Raw genomic sequence first — 23,890 nt, forward strand, 5'->3', positions numbered from 1 at the left:
ACAACAGCAAAATAAATTGTCTCTATTTTTTTTTTCTTTTTACATGAAAGGTTAACACTTCAACTGACACTACAAGTGTTTAACTCACAAGTGGCTTTAACTCACAGAATTTGAATTGGGTAGAAAACCTTTGAATACTACTTTTCCCATGAATGTTTTCCCCATACTTGGTGTTGCCAAAGAGATTACCTTGGCACTGTTTAACTAAACATTTATTGATTAATTCATTCAAGCATCAAAGCTAATGAATACTTACAGATAGCAGTTGCCACAAACAAATTTTAGGCAGAATATCTTATTGCTAGGTATAGTAACTAGAAAATTATAAGAATTTTAAATCATGGCTGCACATGTTGAAAGATCAAAAAGGAAGGCTCTTAACTCAGAAAGAACAGACTTCAGAATGATCCAGGGTTGTTTGTTTCCCCAGGAAAAATGTTCTTTTCCAAGGCCAAGAGCATTTTCTTATTTTTTCTATATTCCTTCCATCCATCCATCCCTCCACCCACTCACCCACCCATGCATGCATGCATGCACCCTGCACACCTGTGTCAAATACAAAGCTGGATCCTCAGGACACAGTGGTTTCTGCTCTCTCTGAGTTTCAGTTCTAAATTTAAAGGCAAACTCAGAAGTTTCTAAATGTGTGAGCTCTTTTCCCCTCTATCAGATCGATTGCTTTTTCCCACACTTCCAACATTCATTTTGTTGTCCACCTGTTCATGGGAACCAAAGACACCTTTGCAGACAGATTTCAGTCTGGCTTTCTTTCATCCAATTGCAATGGGGCTCTGATCTTTTCATGGCTGGCTGCTTGCCATGCATGTCTCAACTTAACTAGCACCTCCTTAGAGGGGCCTCTTTTAACCATCTCATCTGAAGTAGTCATTCACCAGCTGCCATCACATCAACCTGTTTTATTTTCATTGTAGCATTTGTCCTTGATATTTTTTCATTTGCTTATTTAATTGGTCCGCCTTTCTGCCATGAAAGCTCTATGAGGGCAGACAGGTGCCTCATCTGCTTGTTTGCCTCCGAATTCTGAAATGATTTGAAACGCAGTTGGCATTCATTAAGTATTTGTTGACTTAATGAATGGATTCTTAATTGGCTACTACTGCTTAAAGGTCTACAAATACTGATTCATCCTTGTTGACAAGTTTTTACTTCTCACACGTATGCATATTAATCAGAATTTAAAACCAAGTCTTAAAAATAAAAACAGCTTGGAAACGTGGGAAACATCTGGCAGAGAAATCATTCTTGCATTCGCAGTGATGGAAGGAAAATTTTTTCTCTGAAGTAAGCAGGTTGTTGGCCTCTTTATCGGTATCATTGGAAAATGCTTGCCTATTTTTGTTGGTTTTTTCAGGAACTGGGAACATCTGGCGTTGGGAACATAGAATGTTGTTCATTTTTAAAGCAGAGTCATAATAACTTTATGAGTTGAGAGTAAGAGAGAAAATGCCCAAAGAAAATGAAGGCAGTCTGGAGAAAGAAGAGGCTCGTGTCCCTTTTAAGGAACAGGTTTCCTTAGCTCTTCCAGAGTGGTTCTTAAAGGAAGCTTCCTAGAAAGTCCGCAGTTGGTATCCTTACTAAATAAGCCAACTAAATAGTAGAGGGGAAAAAAAGAGTGCGTGCCTGGCTCCTCCTAGTTCAGGCTCATACCGCCTCCTGAAAGTTGTGGCTACAGGACAGGCTTTGGCTGCTTTCTAGAACGTCGCTCGGATCCCTTTAAAGGTGGGGATCTTGACGGAGAATGCCGGGGGATGAAGGCGGGAGCTGAGGGCTGTAGAGTCTCTGTTGACATAGTAACTCTTCAGCGCTGTCTCCCTTGCTCTCCGCTCTTACGCTTCGCTACCACCAGCGGCCCCGCCTGTGCCCTCTCTGCCCGGGAGCCCCGGACGCATCCTCGCGGGGTCTTCTTGGCCTGACCTGCTCAGGTCAAGGTCCTCTTTGCACCCCCTTAAGTGGCGACTTCTCCCCGGGCCAGTGGGCGAGCCACTTGCGGTGGGCGTCTGCACCCCCTGCCTCATCGCCGTCCCCTGGGCACCGGTCTGCCCAGGACCAGTTCGGCCGCTGACGCGGGCCCTCCGCACCGGGTCGCCGCTGGAACTGCCCACTCGGCTCCCCCGGGAGCGGGGCCCAGGCCAGTCGGGCGTTCCCGCCATGAGCCAGAGCCCGGCGTTCGGGCCCCGGAGGGGCAGTTCTCCCCGGGGCGCTGTCGGAGCCGGTGCGCGGCGCAACGAGAGCCAGGACTATCTGCTAATGGACTCGGAGCTGGGAGAAGACGGCTGCCCCCAAGCCCCGCTGCCTTGCTACGGCTACTACCCCTGCTTGTGAGTGCCGGCGACGCGGGGCGGATCGGGCGCGGGCTGCGCGGAGGGAGGTTGTGCGCTCGTGGCCGAGTGCGGTCCGCGCGCGTTCTGAACCCGCGTGTGTACCTCCTAGGACGGTGCTGGGAGGTCCGCGAGAGCCAGGGCTGGGACCTGAGTGAGTGGAGGGGCGCTCGGGGAGTGGGGGAGGCGGGGGTGTCTAGGTTTGCTCCTCGTAGGTACGCATGGATATGTTTGCCCACGAGAGTGAGACCGCATAGTACCAACACCATTGCAGGTGATCAGATGGGTGGTCGATTTCTCCAGACCCCTTCATCCTGTGCTCTCCAAGAGACAGGATCGCTACGTAACAGGCGTGATCTGAACAGGGGGCTGATTCAGATGTACGCCCGGGTGACTCTTAGCCTATGTGGGAGAGATGACTAGAACTCCAAGGGTTGGAGCCGCCTGAGTGCTGGGTGCGCCCGGCCGTCTCCACGCTTGGCTTAGCGTTTCGGGCTGAGCGCTCAGGTCCTTGGACCGTGGGACAGCCAAAGTTAGACCAGGACCTATCCCCGGGCCTGGGGCCTTGGAGTGAAGACAGAAATAGAACCAATAGGCCTCTCCACCGGCGGCGCGAAGCTTTTTACCAGGGGCGTCTGGGGAGACGAGCTTGTTAGGGGCTGGGAGACTCACGGGCTATAGAAGTGAGGGCGTCGGGGTCGTTTGTTGGGCTGTGGGTAACTACAAGCTTTTGTTTATGAATCTAGGGTATTTTTTTTTTTTTTTTTTTTAGCTGGGTGGGTGGAGGGAGGGGAGGTAGGGAGTAAGCAGAGTGGACTCCAGAAGAAAAGACTCCGCTTCCCCGACACCGCTGTGACCACATGTGCAGCGGGCAGATAGCATTTCTGTCCCATTGCCTCTTTGGGTGATTGGGTAGTCAAGTTTCCTGACTTGTCACATCTACCCGCAAGCGGTTTCCCGTGGTTCTCAGCTCTATAAACAGCTTTCGTTGGAGGAAGGATTCCTCCCCATAGGCGCCTGGCAGACCCTCTTGATAGATGGGTGCTGTGTCAGGGCTGCCCAGTCTCAAGGCCTGCTGCGGTGCCCTTTTGAAGTAAGAGGTGAGCCCCAGTGAAGGGAGCATCCAATTTTTCTCAAAGATAAAGGAAAATAGTTGGAACTGGTTTCATTCATCTGTGTGCTGTGCAAGTTAAGAGCATTTACAATTATGTATATATTTTTCTTTTTAAAAGTTCAAGACATAATTCTCATACCATCTAATTCCCCCATTTAAGTTGTACAATGCACTATTGTTTAATATATCCATAAAGTTGTACAGCCACCACTAATATCTAATTCCAGGACAATTTCATCATCCCTCAAAGAAATCTTACACTTGATGTGTTAAGTTAGAAGATATTTTTATGTCTCATAGTACAGACTTTTCCAACTTTAATGGCTAGCATACAAATCATCTGGAAATCTTGTTAGAGTGCAGATTTTGAGAAGGCAGGTCTTAGGTACAGCCCAAGATTCTCCATTTCTGACATCCCTCAGATGATGACAAGGTTGCTAGCCCATGGACCACCCTCTGAATAGCAAGGTGATATATGACAAGAAGAAACAAGAATAGAAAGAAAAATAAATAAATCTTGGATATTCTGAAATGCTGCTATTTTAAAATTTACTTTGAAGGTGTAAGTTTAAGACGTAGATGGAATTTTTATTGGCTTAAACTTGAGATCTCCGATGTCTGAGGGTTATAGGTTTGGCAACAATACCTCCTGGCTAAACCAGGTGACTAAAAATTTATATGGCTTTTTAAAAATTAGACTGTTCCATGAACAAAACGTTTTTTCATTCTATTATCCCTGTAATCACTTGTCGCTGTGTCTGTCAAAAAACGATTTGATTAAAAACCTTGTGGTTATATATCAGTAGTGAGAGAGACTAAATAAAGTATTAATTCCAAGTTATCCTGAAAACTCTTCCCAGTGCTTTCTTCAAATGTGGCTTACTGCCTAATTTGTCTAATTCTTGTTATTACGTTTTTTAACTACAGGTTCTCACTATGTTACCCGGCTGTCCTCAACATGCAGTATTTAGTGAATATGTATTTTTCTCCCTTAGTTCAAGAATCCTGGACTATTCTTAATAAATAGAGCTGAGCAGCAGAGTGATGAACAGAAATATTTTAATGTGCTTCAGTTCATAACATCCACTTTCTGCATGATGTCAGAGGTACTATAATACAAGTAAGAGTGAGCCATGCTCTAGAATTTGAGTTTGGTTTTATATGAATCTATTATTTCCAAAAGGTTCTATAGTTACATTTCATCCACTGTTTTCTCTGACAAGGTTTTAAGTTTTTCCAGTTGAATAATCAACTAACGGGAACATTTTAACCAAGAAACAAAAGTACTTCACACCTATGATGTATGAGAAAGAGCTAAAGAAAATTACTCCCTCTGGTAGAGTACAAATCAACTCTTCCATATGCTTTTGACTTGTGATTTATACAATTTCATTTTTTGTTCAGAGTGGGAGGTGTATCATTTCTGAAAGTGGCAATCACTAGTACATTTTAGATATGAATATTGCCATTTCTCAAATAATTGAGATCTTCCCTTATAAAATCCCAAGTCTTTGTAAGTTGTCATTTCTGTGAAATACATTCTATGACTCTTGCCAAAAATTTCTGTTTCATAGTTTTCTTATTTAAAAAGATTTTTTACATATATTTATGGAGCTTTTACTACTGAGAATTGTGGTAAATTATCTTATTTGTGAGCAATTATGTGCAATAAGGCCTTAATAGTTAAAGTAGTAATAAGTTGAAATGGTGTTTAGAAGAAAATGACTCAGATTTTCTCTTTATTTAACTTTCAATAGCAAATCAATTAATATTCTCTATTGTGATCAATTTGTAATGGTGATTAGCAAGAAAGGCCCATGTCCTGCCAAAGTCCCAGGAGGCATTTCAGATTTCCTTTATTTAGAACTTTAAAGATATGTTTACAGTTCTTCACTTCTGAACTTGGGGAACAATCCCAGACATTTAAAAAAGTTAAGCATTTCTAAAATCTCAGGATCTGAAAACACAGTCCAACTAAACTTTCTGCTTGGGAAGGAGTAATTGATTGATTATGAATAATGAAACAGTAAACTGTAAACTAAAGCACTGGCAATGCAGCTGACTGAGACAATCTGAAAAATTGATGGTTACAGACACCTAGCGGTACTGGATAAAAGATTTTAAATGATTTTAAAACATCTCCCAATTTTGTGAAAAATAAAAGGGTAATCTACCATGTGCTAAGAACAAAGACATTAAAAGCGAGTACAGATTGTGAAGTGATGATGTGGTTGTCCTGTGAGTTATGCGTTCCAGTGACCAAGGAGCATGGAATCTAATGTCCCTATGAGACAGAAAGAAGGTAAACTCTTGGTGCCAGATGAGGCAGAGAGCTGGAACTGAGATACCCTTGTGCCCTGCATAAAGCCATTAAATAAAAACGTAGGCTAGAAATATATGCCCACCAGCATACAGTGAGAACAGGAAACTTTAATAGTACGAAGAAAAGAACACTCCCCCTTGAGAATATCTTTTTGGGTTTTTTGTTTTTATACCCTACCTAACTGGCCTAGAAATTTTCAACATGGAAAATACTTCTGAGGCTCCTATAAGAGTAAAACACAAAATCATTATGAAAGACTAGTATCAGGCTGGGCGCGGTGGCTCACGCTTGTAATCCCAGCACTTTGGGAGGCTGAGGCGGGCGGATCACGAGGTCAGGAGATCGAGACCACGGTGAAACCCCATCTCTACTAAAAATACAAAAAATTAGCCGGGCGTGGTGGCGGGCGCCTGTAGTCCCAGCTACTTGGAAAGGCTGAGGCAGGCGAATGGCGTGAACCTGGGAGGTGGAGCTTGCAGTGAGCCGAGATCGTGCCGCTGCACTCCAGCCTGGGCGACAGAGCAAGACTCCGTCTCAAAACAAAACAAAACAAAAAAAACAAAAAAAAACCAAAATCATTATGAAAGACTAGTATCAAGCATCTAGACTGCCTAGGCTTTTCAAGAAGAAAGCAAGTCCTGCTAAAGATACGCTTGCTATAATGAATAACAAAACACACAAGGAAACAATCGACCAAGAGTGAGAGTCAGTGGACCATGGACTCAATCGACCATGAGTGAGTCGATATAAGACATGCAGTAGTGAGTGGATTTTTTAAAAAGTTGAGATAATGCAACAACATGAAAAAGAATATTTAAAAGTGCGTATAAATGGTGACAATATAAAAGAATAAATCAAACCTTAAGAAAAAAATGACATTTAGGCCGGGCGCGGTGGCTCACGCTTGTAATCCCAGCACTTTGGGAGGCCGAGGCGGGCGGATCACGAGGTCAGGAGATTGAGACCATGGTGAAACCCTGTCTCTACTAAAAATACAAAAAAATTAGCCGGGCGTGGTGGCGGGCGCCTGTAGTCCCAGCTACTTGGAGAGGCTGAGGCAGGAGAATGGCGTGAACCCGGGAGGCGGAGCTTGCAGTGAGCCGAGATCGCGCCACTGCACTCCAGCCTGGGCGACAGAGTGAGACTCCGTCTCAAAAAGAAAAAAAAAAAAAAAAAAAAAAAAAAAAAGACATTTTTAAAGAAAAGGACAAATAGAACATCTATAAGTAAAAAATACAATTCTTAAAAAAATTCAATGGAAGGGTTAAATGCAGATTAGAGCATAATTGATGATAATGCCCAAAATGCAGAGACATAAAAAATATTTTATATGGGCATTGTTAAGAGTAATGGAGCTAGAAGGTAAGAGTTCCAGGAAAAGGAAACATATAGAAGTGGGAGAGGCAACACTTGAATAGATAATGGGTGAGGATTTTCCAGAAATAATGAATTTTCATGTTTATGAAGTATACCAATGTTAGTGTAAAACATAAAAATAAACCCATTTAAACATATCATTTAAATTGCAGAACACCAAAGACAAGAGGAAATACTAAAAATTAATCAAAACATAGAGATTTGAATGACAGAGTTTTAAAATTCAAAGTATTTACAGTGGAAATGCACTCATAATATATTTTGATATTACCTTGGTTAAAGAATGTATAGCTTGTAAGAACGATGGCTTTTCCATTACATAAAAGGTTTACTCTCTAGTTATTAATGGAGTCAGTGCTCCACTGCTGATAAGGTCTCTCTGATGGATATGTACTAAATATTTTTAAAAGGTGACTTATTGCATCACAGTCTTAGAGGAAACTCAAAGTGATTCTTAATTCTATCCTCTATTTCATATGAAAAAACAAAAAGTGACTTTTATAAAATGGGTCACAGATCCTTTAAAAATTTTATTGACTTCAAGAGGGTTTTGGATGACCTGAACCCCATTTATGAACCCAAGATCCAGAGTTTGAATTCCCAGTTTAAGAAAGGTAATGTAATGTTAGAGACCACAAGTAAAATCCCCCACGTATTGCTTTCTTTTCTCCAGGCAAAAAAAAAAAAAAGTTAGTATTGAACACATTGATAATAAGGGAATGAAAAAATTCAGACTGTAGGCTAGAGAATCTTTCCTGATATTACTTGCCAATAGGGTAACTAGTCTCTTAAAGAAGTTTAAGATTGAAGAACATGGACTCAGGCCTATGCATCATATTAAATTATCATGTCCTTGTTATCTCTCCCTCGTTTTTGGCAACCATGTTCATTGAAACATCTGTTAAACATTTTTACACTTATTTGTTCACATGTCTTTTTCCTCTTACTAGAATGTAAGCCACAGGAAGTGGGTCTGTCCTTCATCCCCCATACTTAACACAGTGCCTGGCAAAGAGAAGGTGCCATTTAATCTATTCCTCAACAAAGAGATTTCCTTCTTCTCAATATTTATTCTAATAAGAAATAAAATGATGCCCGCTACTTTAATAAAATAGCATCTGGATCAGCTAAGTTGGGCAGAAGAGTGAATGTGCATATCAAAAGAGATACCTATATCTTATATTCCAGCTGTCTGTCACAAAGACTTATCTTTCAGGGGATCTTTCACTAATCACTACTGCCACCAGCATACTACTCTTCTTTTAGCTCTCTAGCCTGAGGCTCTTTCCTTAAAGTTCCCTCTGCACACCTGAGGTGAGGCTATATCTTTACCAAAGAGAATTAATAAAAAGGGAAAAACTCCTGGCTGGCTATAACTGCTCTTCCAGCTCATTTATAGAGTCTCCTAGGGACTGACCCTTGCCTGGCCCCAAGTGTCATCTATTTGTCAGTGAGTGTTTTGCTTTCCCTCTGCAGACCATGCTCAATCAATCTAGTCCTTAGTCCTAGCCCAGACTGAAGAATGACTGCCTCCCCACCTCCCGCCACAACCTTTTTCTTTGTTGTAATATCTGTTTTCCAAACTTTATTTCTTTTTAAAATTCTCCACCTTTCCTAGATGATTGACATTAGATATGTCTACTCCTTTAAGCAAAGATACCACCACTGACCCACAGAGGTGTGGCTTTACTCTCTGACCCCAAAGGGGCAGTCACATCAGAACATGACAGTCCAGCAGCAGTACAAGGTATTTCCAAATAAAATTAAAGGGCTGATATTCTTAACAAGACATTTATTGAATGATAAGTGAAATCAATAAAAGAACATGTGTGACACAATGATTTCTTATACATATGTAGTGGTTTAGAATGCAGAAAGAATCCTATAATCTATTATACCCTTTGAAATAGCATCTATAACCATAAAGCCAAGACCTAGACTTTGATGAAAGATTTGCAGTGTGGAAGCTTGCTCTTCCAGGGGAAAAGCACATGTAAAAACCACCTTCGAATCTGGCTCCCCTTCTATTAGGAGTAATCATCTCCCCCAACCACTTGGATTAATGGTGGGTCTCATAGATGATGACTTTGAAGCTCTGTGTGCTGCATGGAAACGACCTGTTTTGTGTTGAAACCTCCCTTGGCTTGAAGTAATCAACTCCACTGGTAACATATTATTATCGTGAAACATTTTTAGGATGCCAGCATTGTAGATTGTGGAATGATTGCCAGATGTGCTTAAAAGTCCACATTTATTCTGTAACAAAATGTTTGCCTCCAGGAAGACATTGCATAATTTTTTTCTCTAGACAGTTATGCTCCTTGAGTTGTAAGAAGTAACTTCATAAGGCAATTCATCTTAAAGAGGGTAAAAGTCATAAAAGGAAAACATTTTCTTGAGTCCATTCTTATTTTTCTCCCTCTTTCACAAAAAATGCCAAATATAATTGGTTCCAGTTGGATAAAATTACCGTGTGTGATTGCTCTTTGTTTAGGAATCTTCTGATGGCTTTCAATACATTCAGAAGTGCTTATCCATATGCCAAATTTCAATTAAACTTTGGCATCTAAAATTTGGTATGCTGCTCAAGAGGCTTTAAGCCATTGGAACTGACTGAATCACAGTTCTTATAGAATCTCTGTTTAGAGCAGAATACAGAAATGAGTGTTACACATACTCAAACAACCTATATGATTGCAGCATAACTGTTCTCCACCTAATTCAGCTCTCAGCCATGACAAAGAGGAGAAATGATGTTAACTAGAATTATATACAGTTTAATGTAAGTTGCTGTTTCTGTGGAGGACTAATCCAAAATATTTATATATATTTGGGGCAACTAACATTTTTTGAATACCTATTCTGTAGCAGGTTCTTTTCTAGTTGTCATACAAATGTAATTTGATCTTCAGAGCATCTACTCAGCTATTTTTAGCATCCGTTTTATAAAGAACAATGCTGAAATTTAGAAATGTTAAACAATGTGCAGAAAGTTACACAGCCAGTAGGTTGTTGTCAAATGGGCAAAACCCAATATACTTGGGGCTGGAACACGTGGACCGTGGGCTGGCAGATTCTCTCAGTATCCCATATCTCAGTCCTCTATTCTCTCAGTATTCAGCCAGGCACAGCTGGATACAGGTGGATTATGCTCTTCAAAAGCGCACTCACCCCCATTCCTTCTCTTCTCCCTTTTCATAGGAATTTGGAGAGCCACACGTTGGCTCTGATCTACTGAACCAACATTCCTTGTGCTGTGCTCATTATATCTAAGTTATATCCTGGGTGCGGGCAGAAGACTGGAAGAAAAGGGCATAAATAGCAGTAATAAGTATGTTTAACCCCCACTTTCTCTTTCTGTTGAAATTTTAGCCATCTTTGAAGGTCAAGCTTTATATCTCTCCTTTCATTAATTCATTAATCTATTCATTCATCTCTGTTGATTTTATATGATTATGTCCAGCAAGAATAGAAATAATAGCTAGATTTATTAGTGACTTCTGTATACTAGGCCCTTCTCCAAGTGCCTTGTAGGTGTTAACTCATTTAATCCTTATCGCAAACCTATGAGATATGCATTTTTATAATCCTCACTTTACTGATAAGAAAAAAGAATCACAGTAAAAAGAAGGTAGGTGACTTGCCAAATGCTACACAGCTAGCAGTTGGCACAAATGGGAAGAAAGAAAGGGAAGAGCAAAGGATTTTGTTTTATCTCTTATTTCAATAAAGAGTGAAACTAGGTTTTGAAAAATTGCCAATCTTTGTCACCAAAGGAAGACTCTGAATGGTAACAAAATTGGGTGTCGATTGCTAATGTTACCAAAGATCCACAAACTGATCATGACTAAAGATTGCAAAAGGCAAGGCTTTCTTTTACTTCTCATTGCCATCATGTGGCTAAAACTGCTTCTAAGCTATAATGCAGGTTGTTTTAGAGACATTGACTCACATGACAGTGTGAAACTGGGGATTTAACCATAAGATTTGCATAATTTTTAAAGCATTTACATGTTATTCATCTAAAAATATCAGTTGCCAGGAATCAATTATAGTGTGGATAGTCATGTTAAGATTGACTGCCTGTTCAAAGCAGAGTTCATGTTTCAATTGCACCAGCTTTGGTTTGTGACACAAAAAGCATTTTGTCCTGACTTGCAGTCGCACAAAACCTTCAACAAACAAACAAACAAACAAAAAAACTAGGAAGAGTTCCCTTCATGGGAATCGCTGACAAAACTATCTTGAGAGTTAGGAGTCAAAATAAGAATTAGAAATGGCAATTTCTAAAGGTAACTTAAAAATTCTTTTAGGGAGTTAAACTGTTATAGATAAAAATCATTTTTGTTATTACCGAGTTAGCCTTCTTGAAACAGAATTTTGTATAGAGTAGATTGAAGAGTGGCAGAAGCAGCTATAAAAAGCTGATCCTGGGCAGTAAGAAAATCCCCACACTTACCTAGGGGAAGGATTTCTGCAGGAACCCTTTTCTTGGAGGAGCATTCAGGGCCAGACATTGTATTCCATCTGGAAAGATTCTTAATTTATTTCAACAAACATTTGTTTAAGTTCCTTTGGTACATTAAGCACATTTTAGGGTAACCAGTGAATAACATATAGCATGAAGTCTAAGCTTCTATCAATTGTAACCTGCTTTGACATTTTATGTATCTTTAAGAAAAAAACCAAAAAAAAGTGTTATCAGTTAAATTATATCTTAGATTTTTATTTTATACCTCTTAAAACAGTTCTTTATACTCAATTAGATATAGATTTGGATCATATATAACTCTTATGCACATAATTAAAAAATAAATTTGTTATGGTATTCCTAAGTTCCTTCATATTTAGGGATGGAGTCTACAGAATCGCGTTTCAACTCAGAAACTTCAGTGCCCATATTTTTCCACAGGATTGTGCTCTGTGCCAAAAGGACATTGGTGATGAAGGATTTCTTTAAAACAATCTAAAGAATCCATAATAGACCAAAAGCTTTTGGTGCTAGATAATTAAACTGACTTTGCAATTACATATAAGTAGCCTATTTTGACTAACAGTTCCAGCATGTCGCTAAATAAAATAAATCTGATTCAACTGTTCCTTATGTACTCTCCACCCTTCTCAACACACACACACACACACACGTATGTGTTTCTTAGGCTTGAAAGGAGCTTCACTACTGTTCCCAGGATTTTTTTCAAGCCATGCCATTCATTCTGAAACTCGGGATGCCATTGTTTTTAATGTTGGCACATGCACTGATGATGAAAACTCTGTCATGGTAATGACTGACACTTGACTGACAGCGATTGCAAGAAGGCTTAGATTATAAGACATGTTGTATGTAGAGAAGTTAAAATGGGAGAAATATGTGTCTTAGAATCAATGAAATATGTTCAGTGGGCTAAAGTTACTGTAAATGAGAAAGAAGAGGAAACATGAAAGATTACAAGGCAAACAGTATTGTTTATGATCTGTCCAAAAGCTAAGAAGTTTGGATTTTATTCTCTAGCTGACTTGAAAACACAGTAAGAATATGCCAGGCCCTTGCTTTATTTACATTAGCTTATTTGATCCTCACAACAAACTTGTGTGGTTGGTAATATTGAAAGGGATGCCGGCAAACTCAAACCACACCGAGTACGGCCAAGAGATCTTTATTGGAGAGGTTGAGGTCAAGTTGCACAGGGTAGAGGGAGAGAGAGCTGTTGGGTGGAGTAATTTATAGCCCCCAGGGCTATGTGGGCACTGATGATTGGATTGGGGGCGGGCCTGAAGGGAGGCAGGCCGACGTAGTGCTGGGTAAAGAAGAACCCGGAACCAGCGCCATCTTTTGGCGCCTTGCGTCACCTAACATTCCTCCCTTTTGTTTCTCTTAGAGGTGGGTGGAGGGGCGTCGTATCTCATCTGGCTACTTCCTGCTGAGTGGGGGCATTGAGGGGGAGTAAAGGGAGGACCGTTAGGGGCATCTATCAGTAGAATAAGCCTGAGTAGTGTGGCAGCGTATGTAAACACTTCTTGGGGTGTGAAGTCCATGAAGGTTCCTCTAACATTGTGATCCATTCAAAGGGTAGCGATGGATTGGCTATGAGCCAGCTGTCCACATGGAGATCATTGAGAAATTTGTGGAATCGGTTGGTGGTTGTCATGACTGGCTTGGGTTAGCAGGTTGTGAGCCCATCTGTGGAATCTGTCCCATCCTCGCTGGTGGCTAAAAGTTGGTAGTTTCTGAGGAGAAGCTGGTTAAATGTTTGGTTAGATATGGAAGAGATTTGGTTTTTCGTAAACTTAATGAGGCAGGGGAGTAGTGCGCAGAAAGTGAGGATACCCATTGGGGGGCCTAAAAATGGAAGGAGCCAAGCTAAGAGGGGGGTTTTGAGGGTTTCCCAAAGGGAGGGAGTAGTGCTAGCATTCATTAGTTTATGTTTTATCTGATGTAGGTTTTTAATGCTAGTTTCGATTACTTGGGACTCATTAATGTAACAACAACAGTTCTCCTGTAAGAAGATGCAAGTGCCGCCTTTTTCGGCTGTGAGTAGGTCGATGGCATGGCGGTTTTGAAGGGTGACACCAGCTAGAGATGTGATTTGTTGTTGGAGGGTGGCTAGAGACTGAGCTGTTTCCTCAATGGCCGTCTGAAACTTGGGATACGCTGTATACTTATGAGAGAGGTTGTTAGAGAGATTCCAAGCATGATAGGTAGGAAGATTGCTTTTTTTTTTCTGACGGTCCTCAGGAGAGTTGGGTTTAGGGTGATTAAACTGATAGGCTTGAAGGCCTTCAGAGAAGGAGAGCAATGTGAGTTGAGGAACTAGTGTGGTGGGTATGCAGGGGCCAGGGATAGAGGAATTAATGGCCGTTACACCAAAAAAAAAAAAAGGCCGTCTGGAGCTGGAAAGTTGGGGGGCTGACAGTTTGTTTGCATGTTACATTGTGGGGCGATGGGGGGTGGTAGCTGGTGTTGTAACAGGTAGGAATAGGGACGCTGAGGTTGGCAAGGAGTGGGGGACATGGGAGATTACAAAGCCAGTGGTCGGGGTGGGGAGGAGTTGCTTGTGTTTATGGAGCTAGATAGTGGAACTGTAGCAAGAGGGGGTTTGTTGATGTTTGCGCATAAGAAACAACCGGAAGTAGGGAACTGAGAGGTGCCTAATAGTAGTAATCCTTGATTGAGGAACAGAAGCCAGGAAGCCTGTATGGAGGTTGTGTCAGCCTGTGGGTGTAGCTGGGATTGTAGTTCAGTCTCTCTTTGAGAAATATGTATGTTAATTTCAGCTAGAACCTGTTGGGAGTCAGTTTTTAGGGTACGGGTGATGGTTAGTAGTTTGTGCTGGATAAGACCAGGCATTGCTTGGGTGTATTCCCCCTGTGGCTGCCTGGCCTCAGATTGCGTTGGCTGGGTCGGTGATGTGAATTGCTCGAGATGAGGCATTGTTTTGGTGATTTAATTCATAACACAGCTGGTCCAGGGACACCCATAGTTTTGGGGCCATTCAGTTTTACAGGTGCTGCGGGATTGTTGGTGTGGAAAGCAAATGGCAAAGTGGAACATGTGGAAATAAGGGTCCTAACCGCTGTTTATTATGGTGAGTTTAGGGAGGGGAAGGTTTACTGAGGATGCGTCGAAGGAGCATCGGGTGTAACTGATGACATTGGTGTGTGACCTCCGGTTAGAACGTATTGTAGGAGGGTGAACTGGGGAAAGTGTAATTTTTGTAGGTCTGAGGCAAGAGTTTGACCAAAGATATGGGGGCTATCTCTGAACACTTGGGGAAGCACTGTCCACGTGAGCTGTTGTGATTGTTTAGCGTCTGGGTCAGTCCAAGTGAAGGTGAACAGGTCTTGTGACTGAGGGGAGAGGGGAATGGTGAAAAAGGCATCTTTAAGATCTATGACTGAGAAATGTGTGGCACTAGGAGGAATAGAGGATAAGAGCTGAGGTCTTGGATGAGGCGGAACATACCATTGGGTTTTTTTACTGCTGGAATAGGGGTGTTAAATGGAGAATGGGTTGGCCTGAGGAACCCTTTTCTTAAGAGGTCTAAAATAATTGGTTGTAATCCTTTCAGGCTGGAGACGGGAAGAGGATATTGGGATTGGCTGGGGAAGTGGTGTGGGTTTTTAAGGAATAGTTGTATGGGAGGACAGAGTGCTAATGAGGGGGTGGTTGTGTCCCACACTATGGGGTTGACGCTGGCTGGGAGCGAAGGCAGAGTAGGAGCAGGAGTTTGATCTATGGAACTCGCCACCAAGGCAATGAGTGAGGTGGATTGCGGGAGGGTGATTGGGTTGAAGGTGTTGGAGGTTTTAAATTTAGAGAGAATTTCTCTTCTTAACAAAGGGAGTGGGCATTGTGGCATGACTAGGAATCGATGGGAAAAGATGTGGCTGGAGAAAGTGCAGGAGAGGGGAGGAGTGGCTCTTGGACGTATGGTTTGGCCTCCGACCCCGACTATGGGAGACCCAAAGAGGGAAGTGGTGCCCCAAAATTCCCTTAAAACCGAGAAAGTAGCTCCGATGTCTAGGAGAAAGGTGATGGGACGTCCATCCACTGTTAAAGAGACCCTGGGCTCCTGTGTGGTGATGATTTGTGTTGGGAAGGAAGTCCCAAGGCCCTGTCAGTCTTGAATGGCCAATCCTAGAAGATCGGGAGTTGGGATGGTGGCCGGCCCGGCCCCCCTTCAGGAGCCGGGGCAGTCTATGCCCCAATGGCCAGATTGGTGGCATTTAGGACATGGCCAGTTGGGGGGCCTGGGATTTGGGCACTCTCAGACCCAGTGCCCTTCCTTTCCTCATTTGAAACAGGGCCCTGGGGGCTGATGTTGGGATGGATGGGCAGATGACAACTTATGGCCGTGTGATCGAGGGGAGGCTTGAAGGGCTTGTGCCAGTAACTTGTACTTTTACCTCTTTGCCTTCTCATCTTGACTGTGATACACCTTAAATGCCGTCGCTAAGATCTCATTTTGAGGGGTGAGGGGGCCTTTGTCCAGTTTTTTTAGTTTACCTTTGATATCAGGAAAACTCTGAGGAAAAAAATGGGACATGAGGAGTTGCCTACCTTCTGGGGTTTCGGGATCTACGTTGGTGTAGTGTTGGAGTGCCTGTGTAAGGTGATCTAGAAAAGTGGACGGGTTTTCATTTTTATCCTGTATGACTTCATGATGTTTTTCAAAGTTAACTGCCTTTTGAGCTGCCCTCCGTAGACCAGCTATGATGCAAGTAGCAAAATGGTCTCGGGCTGATACTCCATTTTGGGTGTTATAATCCCAATTGGGCTCATGCTCAGGTACTGCCTGCGCTCCTAGCGGTAGGGCTGGGGTTGTTTGATGTTCTTTGAGGGTGAACAGGTAGTAGGGTTGTGAAGGGGGCCTGTTGGCGGAGGAGGGTCCGTAGAAGATGTAAGAGGTGGAGAGCCAGAAGAGCAGGCTCGGATCAGGCATGAGGGCGGCAGCTTACGCCTTAGGAATAGGGGTTTGTGGGTTCGTGTTTAAGGAGAAAGCAGAATTGGAAGTGTAGGAGCCTAGGCGTTTTTCTGTTTGTGATAAGTCAGCCATAGAAAAGGGGACGTGGACTCGGACAATACCTTCAGTTCCTGCCACCTCTCTAAGGGGGACAAGGAGGAGGGGTGTGACTTTGAGTGAGTGGTTGGGGGGGCTGAAGGCCGGGGCTGACGGGATAGGTGGTTGAGGGCGTGGAGTGGGGGGGCAGCAGGAGGCTGGGTGACTTCTGGTTGGGTGGTGGCCAGAGGGTGCGGCGGAGGGTGGTGGTATGGGGGGGGGGGTTCATCGGCTGGGTCGAAGTCGGGGCAGAGGGAGAGGTTGGCGGTTTAAGAGCGGCAAGGAGCTGCTGTGGTTTGCAAGGGAGACAAAGGTTAGGTCTATTCCGTAGGAGAAAGAAGCCGTGGATATATGGGATCTCTACCCATTTTCCTGTTTGCTCGCAATAATTGTAGAGATCCTGGAGAATGTTAGGATCGAGAGACCCATAAGTGGGCCATTTGCTTTGGTTGTCTAGGGGATATGTGGGCCAGTTTTGCTATTTGGGGTCTACCGTGGCCTTAGGGGCTTGAGGCGAGGCGCTTCGTGGAGTCTCTTGCCTGCCTAGAGAGGTAGACCCCAGAGGGGAAGACTTACCAAGAGGAGGCCGGTGTTGGGCGAACAGCTTGGGGAACAGGAGAATGGGTGAAGGCGGGTAAGGAGTTTGGGTTGAGTCTAAGAAGAGATAGGGATCCCACTAAAAGTGGAGAGTCCCGATCCGAGTCATGGCACCAAATGAAAGGGATGCTGGCAAACTCAAACCACACCGAGTACGGCCAAGAGATCTTTACTGGAGAGGTTGAGGTCAGGTCACGCAGGGGAGAGAGAGAGAGAGCTGTTGGATGGAGTAATTTATAGCCCCCAGGGCTATATGGGCACTGATGATTGGATGGGGGGCAGGCCTGAAGGGAGGTGGGCCGACATAGTGCTGGGTGAAGAAGAACCTGGAACCAGCGCCATCTTTTGGTGCCTTGCGTCACCTAACAAATATTATTTCTACTTGTAAATGCAGAAAAAGAAGTTCAGAAAGGTAAAATAATTAGCCAAAGAATTAATGGTTCTTAAGTATCTCAGTCAGGATTTGGGCTCATATTTGACTGTTTTGTTTATTTGCTTGTTTGCTTTTACCTTTACTGTTCTACGCTTCCTCTGAAGTAGAATACCAGTTTGATGAGGAAAGGATATACTCTGTAAAAAATGACTAGCATCTGGTAGGGCCTCAAGAAATATTTGTGAAATGAATAAATCAATGCCTGCCTTATACAAAATGATTTCAGTGTATTGGCCTTATCTCCACAATTCTTTCCTCTATGAACGTCATACGGTATCACTAGACTTTGCCTTCAGGGTATCAAGTTTTCATCTTAGCATTTTTAGAAATACATTATTGGAGTTTTATATTCTTGGAGCTTAGGTCATTTGATGATTTTTTTTTTTTTAAATTATACTTTAAGTTCTGGGGTACATGTGCAGAACATGCAGGTTTGTTAGATAGGTATACACATACCATGGTGGTTTGCTGTACCCATCAACCCGTCATCTACATTAGGTATTTCTCCTAATGCTATCCCTCCCATAGTCCCTCACCCCTGAAAGGCCCCAGTGTGTGATGTTCCCCTGCCTGTGTCCATGTGTTCTCCTTGTTAATCTCCCACTTATGAGTGAGAACACGTGGTGTTTGGTTTTCTGTTCTTGTGTTAGTTTGCTGAGAATGATGGTTTCTAGCTTCATCCATGTCCCTACAAAGGACATGAACTCATCCTTTTTTGTGGCTGCATAGTATTCCGTGGTGTATATGTGCCACATTTTCTTAATCCAGTCTATAATTGATGGGCATTTGGGTTGGTTCTATGTCTTTGCTATTGTGAACAGTGCTGCAATAAACATATGTGTGCATGTGTCTTTATAGTAGAATGATTTATAATTCTTTGGGTATATACCCAGTAATGGGATTGCTGGGTCAAATGGTATTTCTAGTTCTAGACACCTGAGGATTGCCACACTGTCTTCCACAATGGTTGAACTAGTTTACGCTCCCACCAACAGTGTAAAAGTGTTCCTATTTCTCCACATCCTCTCCAGCATCTGTTGTTTCCAGACTTTTTAATGATCACCATTATAACAAGCGTGAGATGGTTTTGATTTGTGGTTTTGATTTGCGTTTCTCTAATGAGTTTTTTTTCATATGTTTGTTGGCTGCATAAATGTCTTCTTTTGAGAAGTGTCTGTTCATATCCTTTGCCCACTTTTTGATGGGGTTGTTTATTTTTTTCTGGTAAATTTGCTGAAGTTCTTTGTAGATTCCAGATATTAGCCCTTTGTCGGATGGATAGATTGCAAAAATTTTCTCCCATTCTGTAGGTTGCCTGTTCAATCTGATGATAGTTTCTTTTGCTGTGCAGAAGCTGTTTAGTTTAATTAGATCCCATTTGTCTATTTTGGCTTTTGTTGCCATTGCTTTTCGTGTTGTAGTCATGAAGTCCTTGCCCATGCCTATGTCCTGAATGGTATTGCCTAGGTTTTCTTCTAGGGTTTTTATGGTTTTAGGTCTTACGTTTAAGTCTTTAATCCATCTTGAATTAATTTTTGTATAAGGTGTAAGGAAGGGATCCATATGCATATGGCTAGCCAGTTTTCCCAACACCATTTATTAAATAGGGAATCCTTTCCCCATTTCTTGTTTTTGTCAGGTTTGTCAAAGATCAGATGGTTGTAGATGTGTGGTGCTATTTCTGAGGCCTCTGTTCTGTTCCATTGGTCTGTATATCTGTTTTGGCACCAGTACCATGCTGTTTTGGTTACTGTAGCCTTGTAGTATAGTTTGAAGTCAGGTAGCATGATGGATGCCTCCGGCTTTGTTCGTTTGGCTTAGGATTGTCTTGGCTATGCCAGCTCTTTTTTGGTTCCATATGAAATTTAAATTAGTTTTTTCCAATTCTATGAAGAAAGCCAGTGGTAATTTGACGGGGATAGCATTGAATCTATGAATTACTTTGGGCAGTATGGCCATTTTCACAATATTGATTCTTTCTGTCTATGAGCATGGAATGTTTTTCCTTTTGTTTGTGTCCTCTATTATTTCCTTGAACAGTTGTTTGTAGTTCTCCTTGAAGAGGTCTTTCACATCCCTTGCAAGTTGGATTCCTGGGTATTTTATTCTCTTTCTAGCAATTGTGAATGGGAGTTCACTCATGATTTGGCTCTCTGTTTGTCTGTTATTGGTGTATAGGAACGCTTGTGATTTTTGCACATTGACTTTGTATCCTGAGACTTTGCTGAAGTTGCTTATCAGCTTAAGGAGATTTTGGGCTGAGACAATGGGGTTTTCTAAATATACAATCATGTCATCTGCAAACAGAGATAATTTGACTTCCTCTTTTCAAAATTGAATACACTTTATTTCTTTCTCTTGCCTGAATCCCCTGGCCAGAAATTCCAATACTATGTTGAATAGGAGTGGTGAGAGAGAGCATCCTTGTCTTGTGCCAGCTTTCAAAGGGAATGTTTCCAGCTTTTGCCCATTCAGTATGATATTGGCTGTGGGTTTGTCATAAATAGCTCTTATTATTTTGAGATACATTCCATCAATGCCTAGTTTGAGAGTTTTTATCATGAAGGGTTGTTGCATTTTGTCAAACACCTTTTCTGCATCTATTGAGATCATCACGTGGTTTTTGTCATTGGTTCTCTTTATGTGATGGATTACATTTATTGATTTGTGTATGTTGAACCAGCCTCGCATCCCAGAGATGAAGCCAACTGTATCATAGTGGATAAGCTTTTTGATGTGCTGCTGGATTTGGTCTGCCAATATTTTATTGAGGATTTTTGGATCAATGTTCCTCAGAGATATTGGCCTGAAATTTTCTTTTTTGTTGTATCTCTGCCAGGTCTTGGTATCAGGATGGTGCTGACCTCATGAAATGAGTTAGGGAGGATTCTGTCTTTTTCTATTGTTTGGAATAGTTTCAGAAGAAATGGTACCAGCTCCTCTTTGTACTTCTGGTAGAATTTGGCTGTAAATCTGTCTGGTCCTGGACTCTTTTTGGTTGGTAGGCTAATAATTGCTTCCTCATTTTCAGAACTTGTTATTAGTCTATTCAGGGATTTGACCTGTACCTGGGTTAGTCTTGGGAGGGTGTATGTGTCCAGGAACTTAATCATTTCTTCTAGATTTTCTACTTTATTTGCATAGAGGTGTTTATAATATTCTCTGATGGTAGTTTGTATTTCTGTGGGATCAGTGGTAATATCCCCTTTATCATTTTTTATTCCATCTATTTGATTCTTCTCTCTTTTCTTCTTTATTAGTCTGGCTAGCGGTCTATCTGGTTTGTTGATCTTTACAAAAAACTAGCTCCTGGATTCACTGATTTTTTTTGAAGGGTTTTTTGTGTCTCTATCTCCTTCAGTTGTGCTCTGATCTTATTTCTTGTCTTCTGCTAGCTTTTGAGTTTGTTTGCTCTTGCTTCTCTGGTTCTTTTAATTATGATGTTAGGGTGTCGATTTTAGGTCTCTTATGCTTTTTTTTGTGGGCATTTAGTGGTATATATTTCCCTCTAAACACTGATTTAGCTGCTTCCCAGAGATTCTGGTACGTTGTGTCTTTGTTCTCGTTGGTTTCAAAGAACATCTTTATTTTTGCTTTAATTTTGTTATTTACTCAGTAGTCATTCAGGAGCAGGTTGTTCAGTTTCTGTGTAGTTGTGCGGTTTTGAGTGAGTTTCTTAATCCTGAGTTCTAATTTGATTGCACTGTGGTCTGAGAGACTTGTTTGTTATGATTTCCATTCTTTTGCATTTGCTGAAGAGTGTTTTACTTCCAATTATGTGGTCAATTTTAGAATAAGTGTGATATGGTGCTGAGAAGAATGTATATTCTGTTGATTTGGGGTGGAGAGTTCTGTAGATGTCTATTAGGTCCGATTGGTCCAGAGCTGAGTTCAAGTCCTGGATATCCTTGTTAATTTTTTGTCTCTTTGATCTCTTTAATATTGACAGTGGGGTGTTAAAGTCTCCCACTATCATTGTGTGTGAGTCTAAGTCTCTTTGCATGTCTCTAAGAACTTGCTTTATGAATCTGGGTGCTCCTGTATTGGGTGCACATATATTTAGGATAGTTAGCTCTTCTTGTTGCATTGATCCATTTACCATTATGTAATGGCCTTCTTTGTTTCATTTGATCTTTGTTGGTTTAAAGTCTGTTTTTTCAGAGAGTAAGATTGCAACCCCTGCTTTTTTTTTGCTTTCCATTTGTTTGGTAAATATTCCTCCATCCCTTTATTTTGAGCTTGTGTGTGTCTTTGCATGTGAGATGGGTCTCCTGAATATAGCACACTGATGTGTCTTGACTCTTCATCCAACTTGCCAGTCTGTGTCTTTTAATTGGGGCATTTAGCCTGTTTACATTTAAGGTTAATATTGTTATGTGTGAATTTGATCCTGTCATTGTGATGTTAGCTGGTTATTTTGCCCATTAGTTGATGCAGTTTCTTTTTAGCGTTGATGGCCTTTATAATTTGATATGTTTTTGCAGTGGCTGGTATCGGTTGTTCCTTTCCATGTTTAGTGTTTCCTTCAGGAGCTCTTGTAAGGCAGGCCTGGTGGTGACATAATCTCTCAGCATTTGCTGGTCTGTAAAGGATTTTATTTGCCCTTTGCTTATGAAGCTTAGTTTGGCTGGATATGAAATTCTGGTTTGAAAATTGTTTGTTTAAGAATGTTGAATATTGGCCCCTCCTCTCTCCTAGCTTGTAGAGTTTCTGCCAAGAGATTCGCTGTTAGTCTGATGGGCTTCCCTATGTGGGTAACCCAATTTTTTCTCTCTGCCTGCCTTTAACATTTTTTCCTTCATTTCACCCTTGGTGAATCTGACAATTATGTGTCTTGGTGTTGCTATTCTTGAGGAATATCTCTGTGGTATTCTCTGTATTTCCTGAATTTGAATGTTGGCCTGCCTTGCTAGGTTGGGGAAGTTCTCCTGGATAATATTCTGAAGAATGTTTTCCAACTTGGTTCCATTCTTCCCATCACTTTCAGGTACACCAATCAAACGTAGATTGGGTCTTTTCACATAGTCCCGTATTTCTTGGAGGCTTTGTTCATTTATTTTCACTCTTTTTTCTTTAATCTTGTCTTCATGCTTTATTTTGAGTTGATCTTCTGATATCCTTTCTTCCACTTGATCAATTTGGCATGTATGATACTTGTGTATGCTTCACGAAGTTCTCATGCTGTGTTTTTCAGCTCCATCAGGTCATTTATGTTCTTCTCTAAACTGGTTATTCTAGTTAGCAATTCTTCTAGCCTTTTTTCAAGGTTCTTAGCTTCCTTGCATTGGCTTAGAACATACTCCTTTAGGTCTGAGGAGTTTGTTATTACCCACCTTCTGAAGCCTATTTCTGTCAATTTGTCAAAGTCATTCTTCATCTAGTTTTGTTCCCTTGCTGGTGAGGAGTTGTGATCCTTTGGAGGAAAAGAGGCATTCTGGTTTTTGGAATTTTCAGCTTTTTGCACTGGTTTCTCCCCATCTTTGTGGATTTATCTACCTTTTGTATTTGAAGTCTGTGACCTTCAGAAGGGGTCTCTGAGTGGACATCCTTTTTATTGATTTTAATACTATTCCTTTCTGTTTGTTAGTTTTACTTCTAACAGTCAGGCCCCTCTGCTGCAGGTTTGCTGGAATTTGCTGGAGGTCCACTCCAGACCCTGTTTGCCTGGGTATCACCAGCGGAGGCTGCAGAATAGCCCAGATTGCTGCCTGTTCCTTCCTCTGGAAGCTGCATCCCAGAGGGGGCACCCACCAGATGCCAGCCAGAGCTGTCCTGTGTGAGGTGTCTGTTGGCCCCTACTGGAAAATGTCTCCCAGTCAGGATACACGGGGTTCAGGGACCCACTTGCGGAGACAGTCTGTCCCTTATCAGAGCTCGAACACTGTGCTGGGAGATCTGCTGCTCTCTTCAGAGCTGCATGGCAGGGACGTTTAAGGCTGCTGAAGCTGTGCCCACAACCACCCCTTCCCCGAGGTGCTCTGTCCTGGGGAGTGGGGGTTTTGTCTCTAAGTTCCTGACTGGGGCTGCTGCTTTTTTTTTTCAGAGATGCCCTGCCCAGGGAGGAGGGAATCTAGAGAGGCAGTCTGGCCTGAGGGGCTTTGCTGAGCTGTGGTGGGCTATGTCCATTTGGAACTTCCCCACAGCTTT

The 23,890-nt window shown here is 42.1% G+C and overlaps 1 protein-coding gene across 3 annotated transcripts in view; it reads left to right on the forward strand.

Moving 5' to 3' along the window:
• The first annotated feature begins 1,664 nt into the window (after positions 1 to 1,664).
• Positions 1,665 to 23,890, forward strand: part of TRPC6 (transient receptor potential cation channel subfamily C member 6) — a 134,606-nt gene continuing 112,380 nt past the window's right edge. For 2 of the 3 annotated variants that reach the window (XM_030829637.1, XM_030829638.1), the window contains exon 1: positions 2,170 to 2,339. In XM_030829637.1, the coding sequence (XP_030685497.1) occupies positions 2,170 to 2,339 (170 nt within the window). Of the gene's footprint in view, positions 2,340 to 23,890 lie in introns of all 3 variants that reach the window. The other variant, XM_030829636.1, reaches the window with a different exon arrangement.

The sequence above is a fragment of the Nomascus leucogenys genome, chromosome 15 (assembly GCF_006542625.1).
Source record: "Nomascus leucogenys isolate Asia chromosome 15, Asia_NLE_v1, whole genome shotgun sequence".
In the NCBI taxonomy this organism is placed as follows: Eukaryota; Metazoa; Chordata; class Mammalia; order Primates; family Hylobatidae; genus Nomascus; species Nomascus leucogenys.